This window comes from Procambarus clarkii, chromosome 47 (assembly GCF_040958095.1).
Source record: "Procambarus clarkii isolate CNS0578487 chromosome 47, FALCON_Pclarkii_2.0, whole genome shotgun sequence".
NCBI lineage: Eukaryota > Metazoa > Arthropoda > Malacostraca > Decapoda > Cambaridae > Procambarus > Procambarus clarkii.
The window spans coordinates 16,928,013-16,947,977 of NC_091196.1; the positions used below are offsets into that span (position 1 = coordinate 16,928,013).

General features: G+C 49.1%; 1 protein-coding gene across 5 annotated transcripts in view; it reads left to right on the plus strand.

Annotated features, from left to right (window-relative positions):
• Hn (phenylalanine hydroxylase) overlaps positions 1 to 19,965 on the plus strand; it is a 65,675-nt gene that overhangs the window by 21,711 nt on the left and 23,999 nt on the right. For 3 of the 5 annotated variants that reach the window (XR_011222254.1, XR_011222255.1, XM_069301976.1), the window contains exon 1: positions 7,130 to 7,310. The exons of the other annotated variants lie outside the window; for them this stretch is intronic. Coding sequence is in view for 1 of the 3 variants with exons in the window: in XM_069301976.1 (XP_069158077.1) it covers positions 7,245 to 7,310 (66 nt within the window). In the remaining 2 variants the exon portion in view is untranslated. Of the gene's footprint in view, positions 1 to 7,129; positions 7,311 to 19,965 lie in introns of those variants that run through there. 5 annotated transcript variants of the gene reach the window in all.

The window sequence follows — 19,965 nt, forward strand, 5'->3', positions numbered from 1 at the left end:
TGACCCTGACCCTGGCCCTGACCCTGACCCTGACCCTGACCCTGGCCCCTGGCCCTGATCCTGACCCTGACCCTGACGCTGACCCTGACCCTGGCCCTGGCCATGTCTACGCCACAAAGGTCCTCAGGTACCGGGCAAGAAGGGCCTACCTACGGTTCAGGAAGGTGTTCACATGCGGGTATTAACAATCATGATGTAGTTCACCTGAGTCTCGCTAGATGTCACTGGGACTCATCGTTAAGCCAATCAGAGAGAAGGTAGCAGTGTTCATCTTACAAGTTTAGCCAATCACGACGCTGGCTTATCGGGGCTCATCGGGTGGTCACTTGCCGCCTATTTACCTCCAATTTTATTATAAAATTTGTTTATTTCGAAGTAAAACTGTTGTTTTCCCCCTTCTACGGTGAGCTGCGACACTGTTGTCACTGTTGTCACTGTTGTCACTGTTGTCACTGTTGTCACTGTTGTAGACCATTAAACATTACAAGCCAACACAGGCCTTCCTGCTGGTGCTGACCAAGCTTGTAATAATAATTGATTTAATAATGTCTTGTGTCAAGGGACAGGCAGCCAGAGTGTATATATGAGGGTCTCACTAGTATAGTTGGGTTCGTTCTCGACTCACAATACAGAATTCCGGGTTCGAATCCTGGGAGGGACAGAAATGGTTGGGCGCATATCCTATCACCTAATGCACCTGTTCACCTAGCAGTAAGAGGGTACTCAAGGGTTGGTGAGCTTGTTGTGGGGTTCCATCCTGGGCAGGGTCAGTAATTTGACCCTTGGGGGGGGGGGGACCTCGATATAACCCTAACATGAATATATATACTCTGACTGCCTGTCCCCGACACAATGAATTATTATTATAAATTATAAACATGTTAGTCATGTCTCGAGCCCCCTCCCCCCCCCCCCCTCCCCCCCCTCCCCCCCCTCCCCCCCTTCCCCCCCCTCCCCCCCCCCCCCTACACACAGGATGCAGCCTCACAGCAAACCGACTCACTCCTGAGTAGCTCTACTTACTGCTAGGTGAACAGAGGCATTAGGTGATAGTAAATGGTTCCAAGCCTTCCTGTCCCCACCCCAGGATCATCACCTACTCTCACTAGTGTTTATGTACTTACTAACTACTAGAATAATATCTTGCTATGATAAATATGATAATAATACCATAATAAGACATATTTACCACAAGTTACCAGCTGGGAATGTTTGTAGAGCCACCTGCCAGCTGGGAATGTTTGTAGAGCCACCTGCCAGCTGGGAATGTTTGTAGAGCCACCTGCCAGCTGGGAATGTTTGTAGAGCCACCTGCCAGCTGGGAATGTTTGTAGAGCCACCTACCAGCTGGGAATGTTTGTAGAGCCACCTGCCAGCTGGGAATGTTTGTAGAGCCACCTGCCAGCTGGGAATGTTTGTAGAGCCACCTACCAGCTGGGAATGTTTGTAGAGCCACCTACCAGCTGGGAATGTTTGTAGAGCCACCTACCAGCTGGGAATGTTTGTAGAGCCACCTACCAGCTGGGAATGTTTGTAGAGCCACCTGCCAGCTGGGAATGTTTGTAGAGCCACCTACCAGCTGGGAATGTTTGCAGAGCCACCTACCAGCTGGGAATGTTTGTAGAGCCACCTGCCAGCTGGGAATGTTTGTAGAGCCACCTGCCAGCTGGGAATGTTTGTAGAGCCACCTACCAGCTGGGAATGTTTGTAGAGCCACCTGCCAGCTGGGAATGTTTGTAGAGCCACCTGCCAGCTGGGAATGTTTGTAGAGCCACCTGCCAGCTGGGAATGTTTGTAGAGCCACCTGCCAGCTGGGAATGTTTGTAGAGCCACCTACCAGCTGGGAATGTTTGTAGAGCCACCTACCAGCTGGGAATGTTTGTAGAGCCACCTGCCAGCTGGGAATGTTTGTAGAGCCACCTGCCAGCTGGGAATGTTTGTAGAGCCACCTGCCAGCTGGGAATGTTTGTAGAGCCACCTACCAGCTGGGAATGTTTGTAGAGCCACCTACCAGCTGGGAATGTTTGTAGAGCCACCTGCCAGCTGGGAATGTTTGTAGAGCCACCTACCAGCTGGGAATGTTTGTAGAGCCACCTACCAGCTGGGAATGTTTGTAGAGCCACCTGCCAGCTGGGAATGTTTGTAGAGCCACCTGCCAGCTGGGAATGTTTGTAGAGCCACCTACCAGCTGGGAATGTTTGTAGAGCCACCTACCAGCTGGGAATGTTTGTAGAGCCACCTGCCAGCTGGGAATGTTTGTAGAGCCACCTGCCAGCTGGGAATGTTTGTAGAGCCACCTACCAGCTGGGAATGTTTGTAGAGCCACCTGCCAGCTGGGAATGTTTGTAGAGCCACCTACCAGCTGGGAATGTTTGTAGAGCCACCTACCAGCTGGGAATGTTTGTAGAGCCACCTACCAGCTGGGAATGTTTGTAGAGCCACCTACCAGCTGGGAATGTTTGTAGAGCCACCTACCAGCTGGGAATGTTTGTAGAGCCACCTGCCAGCTGGGAATGTTTGTAGAGCCACCTACCAGCTGGGAATGTTTGTAGAGCCACCTGCCAGCTGGGAATGTTTGTAGAGCCACCTACCAGCTGGGAATGTTTGTAGAGCCACCTGCCAGCTGGGAATGTTTGTAGAGCCACCTACCAGCTGGGAATGTTTGTAGAGCTAACATGAAGGACGCTGTCTTGACCAGCCTCGCCACCTGCCAGCTGGGAATGTTTGTAGAGCTAACATGAAGGACGCTGTCTTGACCAGCCTCGCCACCTACCAGCTGGGAATGTTTGTAGAGCCACCTACCAGCTGGGAATGTTTGTAGAGCCACCTGCCAGCTGGGAATGTTTGTAGAGCCACCTACCAGCTGGGAATGTTTGTAGAGCCACCTGCCAGCTGGGAATGTTTGTAGAGCCACCTGCCAGCTGGGAATGTTTGTAGAGCCACCTGCCAGCTGGGAATGTTTGTAGAGCCACCTGCCAGCTGGGAATGTTTGTAGAGCCACCTACCAGCTGGGAATGTTTGTAGAGCCACCTACCAGCTGGGAATGTTTGTAGAGCCACCTGCCAGCTGGGAATGTTTGTAGAGCCACCTGCCAGCTGGGAATGTTTGTAGAGCCACCTGCCAGCTGGGAATGTTTGTAGAGCCACCTACCAGCTGGGAATGTTTGTAGAGCCACCTACCAGCTGGGAATGTTTGTAGAGCCACCTGCCAGCTGGGAATGTTTGTAGAGCCACCTACCAGCTGGGAATGTTTGTAGAGCCACCTACCAGCTGGGAATGTTTGTAGAGCCACCTGCCAGCTGGGAATGTTTGTAGAGCCACCTGCCAGCTGGGAATGTTTGTAGAGCCACCTACCAGCTGGGAATGTTTGTAGAGCCACCTACCAGCTGGGAATGTTTGTAGAGCCACCTGCCAGCTGGGAATGTTTGTAGAGCCACCTGCCAGCTGGGAATGTTTGTAGAGCCACCTACCAGCTGGGAATGTTTGTAGAGCCACCTGCCAGCTGGGAATGTTTGTAGAGCCACCTGCCAGCTGGGAATGTTTGTAGAGCCACCTGCCAGCTGGGAATGTTTGTAGAGCCACCTACCAGCTGGGAATGTTTGTAGAGCCACCTGCCAGCTGGGAATGTTTGTAGAGCCACCTACCAGCTGGGAATGTTTGTAGAGCCACCTACCAGCTGGGAATGTTTGTAGAGCCACCTACCAGCTGGGAATGTTTGTAGAGCCACCTGCCAGCTGGGAATGTTTGTAGAGCCACCTGCCAGCTGGGAATGTTTGTAGAGCCACCTACCAGCTGGGAATGTTTGTAGAGCTAACATGAAGGACGCTGTCTTGACCAGCCTCGCCACCTGACCTGTTTGTTTATATTAAAACCGATCCTCCGGGTTGTGTAGTAGAGACTGCTTGAGTTATATCTAGTTTACGTAACGCTACGACTGGTCTGGAAGCGCCATAGCGCCAGGCGGCCTTCTTAGGAAGATCGCCGCTCTTAAATGACTTCGTGAATCCCGACGGATCCGCCACGAAGATGGTAAGTAAGAAGGAAACGTTGCTAAGTACTTGTGTAACTGCTTCGTGAATCTGGCCCCAGGTCACTCATTGTGTAAGTTAATACTGGCACATGAACAGTGTCCACAATATGTGGGCTTCTGGCAGCTGGGTTGACGTACATATGTGACGACCACCACGTTATCTTGAGGCTTTCTTGAGATGATTTCGGGGCTTAGTGTCCCCGCGGCCCGGTCCTCGGCCGGGCCTACTTTTTGTTATACATCCCCAGGAAGCAGCCCGTAGCAGCTGTCTAAATCCCAGGTACCTATTTACTGCTTGATGAACAAGGCATCAGGGTGAAAAAGTCTGCCCATTTGTTTCCGGATCCATCATGGATAGAACCCGGAACCTCAGGACTACGAATCCCGAGCGCTGTGTACTCAGCCGTCAGGCCCCTTTAGGTCATGTAGTTGCTAGGCGGGAGTTTCGCTCTTATTAGCAACGATAATATCTTGGCTTAAAAGGATGTCTAGCCTCAGGCGGGAGCAGGACTGGTTTGTGTGGTGGTGGTGGTGGTGGTGGTGTTCGTGGTGGTGGTGGTGCTGTTGTTGTGGTGGTGGTGGTGGTAGTGGTGGTGGTGGTGGTGGTGGTGGTAGTGGTGGTGGTGGTGTTGTTGTTGTTGTTGTTCGTGGTGGTGGTGGTGGTGGTGGCTTCCACAACTACTACCATCACACACTGCACCTGTTGACCACCGGTACAGAGTGCGGGTACTCCCTTACATGCCTTCTGTACATTGGAGTGTGGTGCAGCTCCAGCCTCTGGTCCTGCTCTGGTCCTGCTCTGGTCCTCCTCTGGTCCTCCTCTGGTCCTCCTCTGGTCCTGCTCTGGTCCTGCTCTGGTCCTCCTCTGGTCCTCCTCTGGTCCTGCTCTGGTCCTGCTCTGGTCCTCCTCGGGTCCTGCTCTGGTCCTCCTCTGGTCCTCCTCTGGTCCTGCTCTGGTCCTGCTCTGGTCCTCCTCTGGTCCTGCTCTCTCAAGTCTAACAACCATTTGTTTGTCCATTATTAGCGGTTGTCGCGGCTAGTCCTCTTGGGTTTATATTCATCATTATCTTCGTGTCGTCGTGTGGAAGACTGAGATGTTCACTTCCTGGTCGTTCACATTCATTAAGGGACCCAGGAACGACCCTTGGGAACTCCACTCTCTACGTTCCTCCTCCTTGAAGCCTCTAACTGTGGCTGTTCTCTGGTCTTCAACTCGATCAAGTTTATCAGGCATGACTTTCCCTTCGAAGGTTCACTCTGGCCATTTGATACAAAGATTATCCACTCCGGGCGTTCCCTTATTCTCAACTTGATTACTTTTTCCAGCAATTTCAGCAGAATAGTTGTCAGTAAGGCTGTCAGTAAGACTGCTTAGTAAGACTGTGAGTAAGACTGTCAGTAAGACTGCTTAGTAAGACTGTCAGTAAGACTGCTTAGTAAGACTGTGAGTAAGACTGTCAGTAAGACTGCTTAGTAAGACTGTCAGTAAGACTGTCAGTAAGACTGTCAGTAAGACTGCTTAGTAAGACTGTCAGTAAGGCTGTCAGTAAGACTGCTTAGTAAGACTGTCAGTAAGGCTGTCAGTAAGACTGCTTAGTAAGACTGCTTAGTAAGACTGTCAGTAAGACTGTCAGTAAGACTGCTTAGTAAGACTGCTTAGTAAGACTGTCAGTAAGACTGTCAATAAGGCTGTCAGTAAGACTGCTTAGTAAGACTGCTTAGTAAGACTGTCAGTAAGGCTGTCAGTAAGACTGGTCTGTAGTTCAGTGCCTCATGTCTGTCATCTTTTTTCAAATACTTGGACTATGCTTTTTTCAAAATTCTGGGAGTTACCGGTGTCAAATGTTTTATTGAAGACTTCAGTTATTAGGCGATAAAGAACTTGCTTGATATCTGCTTGATGGGGTTCTGGGAGTTCTTCTACTCCCCAAGCCCGGCCCGAGGCCAGGCTTGACTTGTGGGAGTTTGGTCCACCAGGCTGTTGCTTGGAGCGGCCCGCAGGCCCACACACCCACCACAGCCCGGTTGGTCCGGCACTCCTTGGAGGAAACAATCTAGTTTCCTCTTGAAGATGTCCACGGTTGTTCCGGCAATATTTTTTATACTCGCTGGGAGGACGTTGAACAACCGCGGACCTCTGATGTTTAACCTCTACAGCTTCCTTCAACAGCCAAAGTGGTAGTGGTGGTGGTGGCAGGGTGGTGGTGGTGGCAGGGTGCTGGTGGTGGTGGTGGCAGGGTGGTGGCAGCAGGGTGCTGGTGGTGGTGGCAGCAGGGTGGTGGCAGCAGGGTGCTGGTGGTGGTGGCAGCAGGGTGCTGGTGGTGGTGGCAGCAGGGTGGTGGCAGCAGGGTGGTGGCAGCAGGGTGCTGGTGGTGGTGGCAGCAGGGTGGTGGCAGCAGGGTGCTGGTGGTGGTGGCAGCAGGGTGGTGGCTGGTGGTGGTGGCAGCAGGGTGCTGGTGGTGGTGGCAGCAGGGTGCTGGTGGTGGTGGCAGCAGGGTGGTGGCAGCAGGGTGCTGGTGGTGGTGGCAGCAGGGTGGTGGCAGCAGGGTGGTGGCAGCAGGGTGCTGGTGGTGGTGGCAGCAGGGTGGTGGCAGCAGGGTGCTGGTGGTGGTGGCAGCAGGGTGCTGGTGGTGGTGGCAGCAGGGTGGTGGTGGCAGCAGGGTGGTGGTGGCAGCAGGGTGGTGGTGGCAGCAGGGTGGTGGTGGTGACAGGGTGGTGGTGGTGGCAGCAGGGTGGTGGCAGCAGGGTGGGGGCAGCAGGGTGGTGGTGGTGGCAGCAGGGTGGTGGCAAGGTGGTGGCAGCAGGGTAGTGGCAGGGTGGTAGCAGCAGGGTGGTGGCAGGGTGGTGGCAGCAGGGTGGTGGTGGTGGCAGCAGGGTGGTGGTGGTGGCAGCAGGGTGGTGGTGGTGGCAGCAGGGTGGTGGTGGTGGCAGCAGGGTGGTGGTGGTGGCAGCAGGGTGGTGGTGGTGGCAGCAGGGTGGTGGTGGCAGCAGGGTGGTGGTGGTGGCAGCAGGGTGGTGGCAGTAGGGTGGGGCCCACCAAGGACCCGAGCGGCAGGTAAGGGCAGACACAGGCAGCCACTCCTCTTCCACCCCCAGCTGGCGAGTGACCTACCACACACTACCTCCATCTCCACTACCCGCGCACACACCTGAACCACTCCTCTCGCACCGCACACACACCTGTAGCCCCACACACACACCTGTAGCTCACCGAGATGGAGGACCCCTGCACTAAGTGTCCCTCAGACGTGGAGATGAAGCCAGCCAAACTCAGTGAGAAGGTAAGTGTACCAGTGGCAGCCATCTCTCCTCTCCTCCTCTCCTCTAGAAAATCTAGTCCAAGTGCAGTGAAAAGCTCTGTACCTCAGGGTACAGTCCTTGCACCGCTGCTTTTCCTTATCCTCATATCAGATATAGACAAAAATACAAGTCGCAGCTTCATATCATCCTTTGCAGATGACACAAAAATCAGTATGAAAATTATCTCGGCTGAAGACATTGAAAAACTTCAAGCTGATATTAATAAAGTTTTCGACTGGGCATCAGAAAATAACATGATGTTTAACAGTGATAAATTCCAGGTACTCAGGTACGGTAAAAATGAGGACCTTAAACATAATACAGAGTACAAAACACAATCAAATGTACCATAGTAGGAAAACAGCATGTAAATGATTTGGGAATAATAATGTCTGACGACCTAACGTTTAGGGAGCATAACCAAGCAAATATTGCGACAGCCAGAAAAATGATAGGATGGATTACGAGAACTTTCAAATCCAGGGATCCCACCACAATGGTTGTACTCTTCAAGTCACTTGTGTTGTCCCGTCTCGAGTACTGCTCAGTACTCACTTCCACCTTCAGAGCAGGAGAGATTGCTGAAATAGAGGGAATACAGAGAACATATACGGCACGCATAGACACAATAAAGCACCTAAATTATTGGGATCGTCTCAAAGTTCTCCAAATGTACTCACTAGAAAGAAGACGAGAGAGATATCAAATAATATACACCTGGAAGATACTGGAGGACCAAGTACTAAATCTACACAGTAAAATGACAACGTATTGGAGTGAACGATATGGAAGAAAATGCAGAATAGAACCAGTGAAGAGCAGAGGTGCCATAGGCACAATCAGAGAACACTGTATAAACATCAGAGGTCCGCGGTTGTTCAACGTCCTCCCAGCGAGCATAAGAAATATTGCCGGAACAACCGTGGACATCTTCAAGAGGAAACTAGATTTATTCCTCCAAGGAGTGCCGGACCAACCGGGCTGTGGTGGGTATGTGGGCCTGCGGGCCGCTCCAAGCAACAGCCTGGTGGACCAAACTCTCACAAATCAAGCCTGGCCTCGGGCCGGGCTGGGGGAGTAGAAGAACTCCCAGAACCCCATCAACCAGGTAACCAGGTATCTCCTTCCTCGCTGCTCTCTCTCTCTCCACACACCTGCCCCTGCCTCTATTGCAGCTGACACGTGACACCACATGTGTCTTGAGGACACATAGGCACGTCACGTGACAATTCGAACAACCAGGACCACAGGGAACAGTTTTTTACGCAAACGTAAACAAATATACGTACACCTCTCGTTCATCAGTGACTGGAACTTTTGTTATTGTTGGGGCATTGATTCAAGCACCTGTGCCCCGGGGTACTGTCCTGGCACCTTGGGTGTGTACTGGCACCTGTAGTGTGCCCCGGGGTACTGTCCTGGCACCTTGGGTGTGTACTGGCACCAGTAGTGTGCCCCGGGGTACTGTCCTGGCACCTTGGGTGTGTACTGGCACCAGTAGTGTGCCCCGGGGTACTGTCCTGGCACCTTGGGTGTGTACTGGCACCAGTAGTGTGCCCCGGGGTACTGTTTTGTGCCCCCGGAATATCAATACTAATGTTTAGAAGCACTAGGGACATCAATACTAATGTTTAGAAGCACTAGGAACATCAATAATAATGTTTAGAAGCACTAGGAACATCAATAATAATGTTTAGAAGCACTAGGGACATCAATAATAATGTTTAGAAGCACTAAGAACATCAATAATAATGTTTAGAAGCACTAGGGACATCAATACTAATGTTTAGAAGCACTAGGGACATCAATACTAATGTTTAGAAGCACTAGGGACATCAATACTAATGTTTAGAAGCACTAGGGACATCAATACTAATGTTTAGAAGCACTAGGGACATCAATACTAATGTTTAGAAGCACTAGGGACATCAATACTAATGTTTAGAAGCACTAGGGACATCAATACTAATGTTTAGAAGCACTAGGGACATCAATACTAATGTTTAGAAGCACTAGGGACATCAATACTAATGTTTAGAAGCACTAGGGACATCAATAATAATGTTTAGAAGCACTAGGGACATCAATAATAATGTTTAGAAGCACTAGGGACATCAATACTAATGTTTAGAAGCACTAGGGACATCAAAGGCAACTTTAAACTGCAATTTTGAGCCCTGAGTATACTCCTGGACTTAGTTCCCAAGTCCATATACACTGAGAAATGGAATAGAGTCCTCCAGGTATTCATTATTGTTCAGGGCTTTAACCTTGCTGGAATGTATATCCCTGGGCGCGGAGGGGCGCCTGGATCTTTAGTCTCTCCTGTGTGTCTCAGAGGACCATTGTTACACGTCTCCTCACAACCAATTGCTGTGTTGGTCGTTAGTTGACTTCGGAGGAGCGAGCAATTACCACTGAAGTGTCCCTCCGTGGCCTCTTGCCTCTCGTTAAGAGTCCGTGGCTGGGCTGGACCAGGCGGCCACCACCACCACAGTGACCACCACCACAGCGGCCACCACCACGGCGGCCACCACCACAGTGGTCACCACCACAGTGGTCACCACCACGGAGGTCACCACCACGGCGGCCACCACCACGGAAGTCACCACCACGGAGGTCACCACCACGGCGGCCACCACCACGGTGGCCACCACCACGGCGGCCACCACCACCACAGTGACCACCACCACAGCGGCCACTACCACGGCGGCCACCACGCCACCACCGCAGTGACCACCACCACAGTGACCACCACCACCACAGTGACCACCACCACAGTGACCACCACCACCACGGCGGCCACCACCACAGTGGCCACCACCACAGTGACCACCACCACCACAGTGGCCACTAGACAACAAGGTGTCCACCACTGGCTGGGACTACACACCCGGCGCCGCCACTAGACAACAAGGTGTCCACCACTGGCTGGGACTACACACCCGGCGCCGCCACTAGACAACAAGGTGTCCACCACTGGCTGGGACTACACACCCGGCGCCGCCACCAGTTGGCCGGGCTGAGGTCTGGCCAAGGCTGATCACCATGTTCGTCCTGGGAAGTTCTTAATATATTCTTATACGTATATACTTGGCATCTCTGGGGCGCTTATACATGTATACATTGTATCTCTGGGGCGCTTATACATGTATACATTGTATCTCTGGGGCGCTTATACATGTATACTTGGCATCTCTGGGGCGCTTATACATGTATACATTGTATCTCTGGGGCGCTTATACATGTATACATTGTATCTCTGGCAGCTCATACATGTTATTGTGCCGTGGTTGTTGTTGCTGTGATTGTACCGTTGTTGCTGTGATTGTACCGTTGTTGCTGTGACTGTACCGTTGTTGCTGTGATTGTACCGTTGTTGCTGTGATTGTACCGTTGTTGCTGTGACTACACCGTTGTTGCTGTGATTGTACCGTTGTTGCTGTGATTGTACCGTTGTTGTTGTGACTGTACCGTTGTTGCTGTGATTGTACCGTTGTTGCTGTGATTGTACCGTTGTTGTTGTGACTGTACCGTTGTTGCTGTGATTGTACCGTTGTTGCTGTGATTGTACCGTTGTTGTTGTGACTGTACCGTTGTTGCTGTGATTGTACCGTTGTTGCTGTGATTGTACCGTTGTTGCTGTGACTGTACCGTTGTTGCTGTGATTGTACCGTTGTTGCTGTGATTGTACCGTTGTTGTTGTGACTGTACCGTTGTTGCTGTGATTGTACCGTTGTTGCTGTGATTGTACCGTTGTTGTTGTGATTGTACCGTTGTTGTTGTGACTGTACCGTTGTTGCTGTGATTGTACCGTTGTTGCTGTGATTGTACCGTTGTTGCTGTGATTGTACCGTTGTTGTTGTGATTGTACCGTTGTTGTTGTGATTGTACCGTTGTTGTTGTGACTGTACCGTTGTTGCTGTGATTGTACCGTTGTTGTTGTGACTGTACCGTTGTTGTTGTGATTGTACCGTTGTTGTTGTGATTGTACCGTTGTTGTTGTGACTGTACCGTTGTTGCTGTGATTGTACCGTTGTTGTTGTGATTGTACCGTTGTTGTTGTGATTGTACCGTTGTTGTTGTGACTGTACCGTTGTTGCTGTGACTGTACCGTTGTTGCTGTGATTGTACCGTTGTTGTTGTGATTGTACCGTTGTTGTTGTGATTGTACCGTTGTTGTTGTGACTGTACCGTTGTTGCTGTGACTGTACCGTTGTTGCTGTGATTGTACCGTTGTTACTGTGATTGTACCGTTGTTGTTGTGATTGTACCGTTGTTGTTGTGATTGTACCGTTGTTGTTGTGATTGTACCGTTGTTGTTGTGACTGTACCGTTGTTGCTGTGATTGTACCGTTGTTGTTGTGACTGTACCGTTGTTGCTGTGACTGTACCGTTGTTGCTGTGATTGTACCGTTGTTGTTGTGATTGTACCGTTGTTGTTGTGATTGTACCGTTGTTGTTGTGATTGTACCGTTGTTGCTGTGATTGTACCGTTGTTGTTGTGACTGTACCGTTGTTGCTGTGACTGTACCGTTGTTGCTGTGACTGTACCGTTGTTGCTGTGATGGTACCGTTGTTGCTGTGACTGTACCGTTGTTGCTGTGATTGTACCGTTGTTGCTGTGACTGTGCCGTTGTACAAACGGTAAATTGTCAAGTTTGCGTTCACTATAAACAATAAACAGTAGCATCACCACCACTCACGTGACCTCTGGCAGGTGGCCCGGGGGTGGCCACACCTCTGGCAGGTGGCCCGGGGGTGGCCACATCTCTGGCAGGTGGCCTGAGGTCGCCACACCTCTGGCAGGTGGCCCGGGGGTGGCCACACCTCTGACAGGTGGCCTGAGGTCGCCACACCTCTGACAGGTGGCCCGGGGGTGGCCACACCTCTGGCAGGTGGCCTGAGGTCGCCACACCTCTGACAGGTGGCCCGGGGGTGGCCACACCTCTGACAGGTGGCCCGGGGGTGGCCACACCTCTGGCAGGTGGCCACACCTCTGGCAGGTGGCCCGGGGTGGCCACACCTCTGGCAGGTGGCCCGGGGGTGGCCACACCTCTGGCAGGTGGCCCGGGGCGGCCTCACCTCTGGCAGGTGGCCCGGGGGCGGCCACACCTCTGGCAGGTGGCCCGGGGCGGCCACACCTCTGGCAGGTGGCCCGGGGCGGCCACACCTCTGGCAGGTGGCCCGGGGCGGCCACACCTCTGGCAGGTGGCCCGGGGCGGCCACACCTCTGGCAGGTGGCCCGGGGTGGCCACACCTCTGGCAGGTGGCCCGGGGTGGCCAGAAGTATCACGCACTGAAGTCAGTGTATGAACTATATTCTGGGTGTGTATACACCGAGAAATAGTGTCAGTTTGTATGTCTCTCTCGACACCTTTTTCTTAGACTGGACCTTAACATCTTGAAGCAGGTTAATATTGTCTGAATGAGACTTAACTTGAGCAACTTCGAGTCCTCAAGTTGTGACTCAGCCTCTTGTCAGACTCCTGGTTGTCAGGAGTCTGACGTCGTTAATATCTTATATTTCTATGTTATTATTTCTCTATCTTACCATATAAAGTTGATTTGTATACATTTCGGAACTTCTGATTTTTTTAGCTATTTTTTTGGTAAGTAAGTTATATTTTAAGCTGTAATAATGGCCACAAATATTGTAAGAATTAGAATTTGTCTTTATTAAACGTAATTTACTGGTCAACAAAGATTATAGTTACGTGAAGACTTTAATTGGTTCTTTCTCTTTATTGAATTCAAGTCAATTACTGAATATGTTATCTGGCTGAGGAGAGAGAGAGAGAGAGAGAGAGAGAGAGAGAGAGAGAGAGAGAGAGAGAGAGAGAGAGAGAGAGGGAGAGGGAGAGGGAGAGAGAGAGAGAGAGAGAGAGAGACAGAGAGAGACAGAGAGAGAGAGAGACAGAGAGAGAGAGAGAGAGAGAGAGAGAGAGAGAGAGAGAGAGAGAGAGAGAGAGAGAGAGAGAGAGAGAGAGAGAGAGAGAGAGAGAGAGAGAGAGAGAGAGAGAGAGACAGAGACAGAGAGAGAGAGAGACAGAGACAGAGAGAGACAGAGAGAGAGAGAGACAGAGAGAGAGAGAGACAGAGAGAGAGAGAGAGAGAGAGAGAGAGAGAGAGAGAGAGAGAGAGAGAGAGAGAGAGAGAGAGAGAGAGAGAGAGAGAGGGAGAGGGAGAGGGAGAGAGAGAGAGAGAGAGAGAGAGAGACAGAGAGAGACAGAGAGAGAGAGAGACAGAGAGAGAGAGAGAGAGAGAGAGAGAGAGAGAGAGAGAGAGAGAGAGAGAGAGAGAGAGAGAGAGAGAGAGAGAGAGAGAGAGAGAGACAGAGACAGAGAGAGAGAGAGACAGAGACAGAGAGAGACAGAGAGAGAGAGAGACAGAGAGAGAGAGAGAGAGAGAGAGAGAGAGAGAGAGAGAGAGAGAGAGAGAGAGAGAGAGAGAGAGAGAGAGAGAGAGAGAGAGAGAGAGGGAGAGGGAGAGGGAGAGAGAGAGAGAGAGAGAGAGAGACAGAGAGAGACAGAGAGAGAGAGAGACAGAGAGAGAGAGAGAGAGAGAGAGAGAGAGAGAGAGAGAGAGAGAGAGAGAGAGAGAGAGAGAGAGAGAGAGAGAGAGAGAGAGAGAGAGAGACAGAGACAGAGAGAGAGAGAGACAGAGACAGAGAGAGACAGAGAGAGAGAGAGACAGAGAGAGAGAGAGACAGAGAGAGAGAGAGAGAGAGAGAGAGAGAGAGAGAGAGAGAGAGAGAGAGAGAGGGAGAGAGAGAGAGAGAGAGAGAGAGAGAGAGAGAGAGAGAGAGAGAGAGAGAGAGAGAGAGAGAGAGAGAGAGAGAGAGAGAGAGAGAGAGAGAGAGAGAGCTGTAATTAACACAAAGCCACACACATATATTAACATGATAGTGAGGGAAGGTGAGTGCCAGAGGGAGGTGAGCACCAGGCCGGATATAAGCCAGAGCGAGCCAGGATAAAGCCGGATAATCTAGGAAAACTCTCTAGATGAGGCCGGATAAGACCAGCGACGCCTGAGTAAGGTCACAATGACGTCACATCTCGCCATCCTCTCCTCTCTCTCTCTCCTTATTCACTCTACTTATTGTTTATACACTCCTCATTACCACCACGAGGGTGTGGGTAGAGGCAGGTGTGGTCGTAGCCACACTCACACCACAACACTTCAGTGTTGAACACTGAAGTGTTCAGTGTTCAACACTGAATAATTAACATTATTCAGTGTTGAACTAATTAATAATTAACAACACCACAACACTTCAGTGTTGTGGTGTTGTTAATTATTAATTCAATGTGTTGCCTTTACTGCTATATGACCTAGACAAACCTTCAGTTTGTCTAGGTCACCTTGTAGCCTCCTACTATCTTCCTCAGTTTCAATCCTCCTCATAATTTTGGAGCAAACATTGAGAGCAACGAGACTATTCCCTCTGGGAGATCGTTAGCATATCTGAGCATCACAGGCCGTCCTCCTCTTTAGGTAGAACTTATAGTAACGCTGAGCACCATAGTATATTTATCGACGTATGGGACAATGACAAAGTATATGCAGGCGATGAGTCACAATAACGTGGCTGAAGTATGTTGACCAGACCACACACTAGAAGGTGAAGGGACGACGACGTTTCGGTCCGTCCTGGACCATTCTCAAGTCGATTGTGTGTGGTCTTCTAGTGTGTGGTCTTCTAGTGTGTGGTCTTCTAGTGTGTGGTCTTCTAGTGTGTGGTCTTCTAGTGTGTGGTCTTCTAGTGTGTGGTCTTCTAGTGTGTGGTCTTCTAGTGTGTGGTCTGGTCAACATACTAGAAAGTATAAATAGGTAATACTGAATTTGACAAATTGAAAAGGTTTTGGAATTGATATTGTAAGACAAAAGTTAACTAAGGATCCCAGGCCTAATATTGTACCTATGTGTGCTATATTAGGCCTAGGAATATTTAAGTTCGGGGTTTAACTTTATTTTTTCGAACGCTATAAAGTTAATATTGCCAAATTCTACTAATTGTTCATTAGGTCAATGTATGTACACAGGTCCATGTAGTTGGAAAAAAAATCTAAACAGGAAGATGGGCTGACGAAATAAGATAGATCCAGGGACTGAACCCTGTTGGACTCCACTAGTGACGCCTCGCCACTCTGAGATCTCGCCCCTCACAGTGACTCGCTGTCTTCTGTTCCTTAGGTACTCCCTTATCTAGTGAAGTATCTTCCATTTTACTCCCGCCTGCATCTCCTGCTTGTGCAATAGTCTCCCATGGAGTACTGTAAGGTTTTCACTGTGTCGGAGAACATTTACCTGTCGAAATACTGTGAGCAATACAGAAAACCAGTCACAACAGCGTGGCTGAACCTCGTAACCTAACCCTCCCTGGATATGAAAGTGACGAGGACGTTTCTGGCCGTGCTGGACCCCCTTATCACGACTCTTCATTAAGGTCCAAGATGGACCGAAATGTCTCTTTAATTTCAGATCACATGTGTTGGGTCATGTGAAGGTAATGTTGGGTCATGTGAAGGTCATGTTGGGTCATGTGTTGGGTCATGTGTTGGGTCATGTGAAGGTCATGTGTTGGGTCATGTGTTGGGTCATGTGTTGGGTCATGTGTTGGGTCATGTGAAGGTCATGTTGGGTCATGTGAAGGTCATGTGAAGGTCATGTTGGGTCATGTGAAGGTCATGTTGGGTTCGTGGCTTCGAGAACACGACCGCCTTGTTGAGGCCTCGTCCAGGTGACCTGTGCCAGGATGACCTGCACCAGCCTGCTGCTTCCTTAAGGTCTTCCATGACCTCCAGGGTGTGATAACTAGCGAGGGACGAGTAACTAGCGGGGTATGTTAGGGTACTTGACCTTGGGCAGCTATTCACGGTCGTTTAAGGAGCGAACCCTTATGTCTGGACTATGTGAAGGGGCTACATAGTTTGTGTCTAGGGCTATCCATGTGTGCCCATCTCACAGGATGCTGCTATGTGATCCAAGGTCATGTGATCACTTGCCTCACTGGAAATCGACTCACAAAAGTGACCTACTGTTCCGTTTTCTGTTTGAGTCGTTCGGCTTACTCGGCCAGCTTAGAAAAGGATTCTTTCAATTAACATTTTTCATACCGTTTTGAAACTTCATGAGAATTTCCTGCTCACCTAACCTATCACAGGACCCTTAACTTACTGTTGTTGAAAAAAAAATCCCAAATTTATATCCATTTTTTTCATTTTCAAATTACGTCCATATTCGGCCATACGGCAACCCGTTCTCGCAAATTTAATAAGTCAATATTGACTTATTAAATATGTGCATAGGTGACATACTTAACATAATAGTTTCCCTTGAAAAGCTTCATAGAAAACACCGACCTTACCTAACCTACTTAGTATGTTAAGATAAGCATCTTATTGCTTCGTAATTACAATTATTACCTAACCTATACCTATAATAGGTTAAGTAACAATTGTAATTACGAAGCTATAAGATACTTATTTTAACATACTAAGTAGGTTAGGCAAGGTCGGTGTTTTCTAAGAAGCTTTTCAAGGGAAACTATTATGTTAAGTATGTCACCTAGGCACATATTTAATAAGTCAATATTGACTTATTAAATTTGCGAGAACGGGTTGCATACGGACAAACGGCCAAAAGCGACGTTCTTTTTAAGAGGACAGGTTGGGGGTAAACTGTGGGTGCATTATGAGGATATCCTCAAGAACACGAGAGGTAATACAGTAACTAGGAAGCTCTAGGGCCTGCATGAGGGCACGTCTTAATGGCTGGACGTTCAGTAATGTAGTGTGAGAGATCATCACCCAGGTCCTGCTCACAGACTGTGCACCTGGAGTGCTCAGGTCCAGTCCACCCTCACCTAAGGTGCTCCGGGGTGACTTTCCAGCACCTCAGTAGACGAAGGGAAGATCTCAGGTGTGTGGCGAGCAGTGAACCACAGGTGCCAGACATGACAGTCAGGAGGCAGCTACCTACTAACTTAATGGTTGTGAACACACAGGGTGGAGGTGGGGAGGTAGTGAGCTCACCCCTTCAACACTCGGAGTGTATCACACACTCACACACTGCCTCAGTACCACCTAGGGGACACAGGTGGAAACTGAGTACCCAAATGAGCCACAGAGACGTTAGAAAGAACTTTTTCAGTGTCAGAGTAGTTAACGGATGGAATGCATTAGGCAGTAATGTGGTGGAGGCTGACTCCATACACAGCTTCAAGTGTAGATATGACAGAGCCCAATAGGCTCAGGAACCTGTACACCTGTTGATTGACAGTTGAGAGGCGGGACCAAAGAACCAGAGCTCAACCCCCGCAAGCACAACTAGGTAAGAACAATTAGGTAAGTACCGCACCACAATCATTGCTTGTACTGTATTTTCCACCACAGACGTGGCATTTATACAATTTATACAATATTTATACATTACTAGCTGGCTAGTGTATGTCCGTCGCCAACTGTCTATGATGGTCAAGGTCTTAACTATTATGTAGAGAAGCGCCCCGGGGGGGGGGGAGGTGGTCGAGGGCTGACTCTTCAACAAGTACACACACGCGTACGCACGCGCGCACGCTCAGGGAAGCAGTTGACTGTTAACAATTAACTTTACTGGCTACAGGTAGTCCAGAGTCCAAGCCACAGTACTGTTGACTCCTCACAGTCAATTTAATCTACGTTACTGACAAGTCCAACACCACAAACGTCAGACCAAACATGCAGCTCTGACACTTTCCCTCTCCTTGAGTTGTCAAGTGCGCCCCATATTATGGCTTGACAGACAGGCTCCGGCTCTGAGTGACGTATACCTACACCCGTCAACAGATGTGTAGTGTTGTGATCAGGTGAGAGAAGGGAGAGTGGACAGGTGTGGGAAGGGAGAGTGGACACGACGGTGGTACAGGGGTGACATCATCAATACAGTACATAAAATACATCAATACAATACACCAATACATCACCCGAGGCTCTGTGTAGCCTCGGGTGATGTATTGGTGGCGGGTGTTGCATCATGCGAGGTCTGTTGCCGTGTGTCCGTGACAGGTATTGAGAGCACTCAAGGTCTGCTCTGATGTGCGAGTGGCACATGTTGCATCAGGTGTGCGAGTGGCACATGTTGCATCAGGTGTGCGAGTGGCACATGTTGCATCAGGTGTGCGAGTGGCACATGTTGCATCAGGTGTGCGAGTGGCACATGTTGCATCAGGTGTGTGAGTGGCACATGTTGCATCAGGTGTGCGAGTGGCACATGTTGCATCAGGTGTGCGAGTGGCACATGTTGCATCAGGTGTGCGAGTGGCACATGTTGCATCAGGTGTGCGAGTGGCACATGTTGCATCAGGTGTGTACTGGCGTCTTGGGTGACGGGCGCCAGGCTCACCTCTTGGTGTTCTTAAAGATTCGCTACTTGGAACTAAAATTTCTAAGCAGCACGGGCTATGGTGAGCCCCGTAGTTCAGGCTTATTGTCCTCGGGACGATGGTAAAGGTAAACCGTAAACTACACCCATGGAACACATGGGATACCACCCCCCCCCCCTTTATTTACACCTTGAGTGTGGTAGAGACAATCACTGGTGTTCTGAGTTTATAAATTCCAAATGTCACTCTTGAAAAAAAATTCTATAAATACAAGAAAATAAAAGCGAATTAAAATCGTTTCTTTAAAAAATAATATATATGTTTTTTTTAATTTAATAAATAATTTATATAAGAATTTAAAAACTCTTCCTAGCATACTTTACCTATAGAAACTTTCTAGTTAAATTAGTAATTTATTATTATTACTATTATTTTTCTACCACAGACGTGGCCACACATTTACAATGCTAACCAGCATATATACATTTTCTTCTGTCCTCCATGGACAGGGTTAAAGATGTGTTAAACATATAGTTCAAGGGTTTATTGAACACTCAACGACAGAAGGTGATTCGGTGCTATTAAAATGCTAAGCTAACCTACATACGTAAATACATAGATACACAGATTTACGTATGCCCTACATAAAGTGTTAGATGTGTCTTTTACTTAGTGTCATTAATGTACACTCACAAAGGTGAAATGTAATTCTTATCAGCTTCCAGATATACTTTATACACATACATATGCATACTCACACATATACATAGATATACATATATACATTCATACACATATTCACACACACACACATACATACACGAAACTAGTGTTATTAAGCACTTAACCACTGAAGGTGATGAAGGTGCTTTTACAAGCTAAGGTTATATAGTTACATCACATGCATACATTGTATAATTGATACATTACATGGTCAATCTTGGGTACAAGTCCAATATATCATCAAGTGTTCCAGTACTCATATAGTAACTACAGAGTTCAGCATACCTTAGCCCAGGAGGGCGAAAGTCAGTCAGTATGGGACATTCTACAATATAATGTTCAAGTGAGTGCATGTTTTCTCTTTCACAAAGTTGACACATGGTGTATTGGACACTTTCACAAGTTGACACATTGTGTACTCGACATTTTCACAAAGTTGACACATTGTGTACTCGACATTTGGGTTTTGAGAAAGCTGCCAGATAAGTCTATATCCCAGGCGTATTCTGGCCACTATAACATCACATTGCCGGGTTCTTGTTCTATTA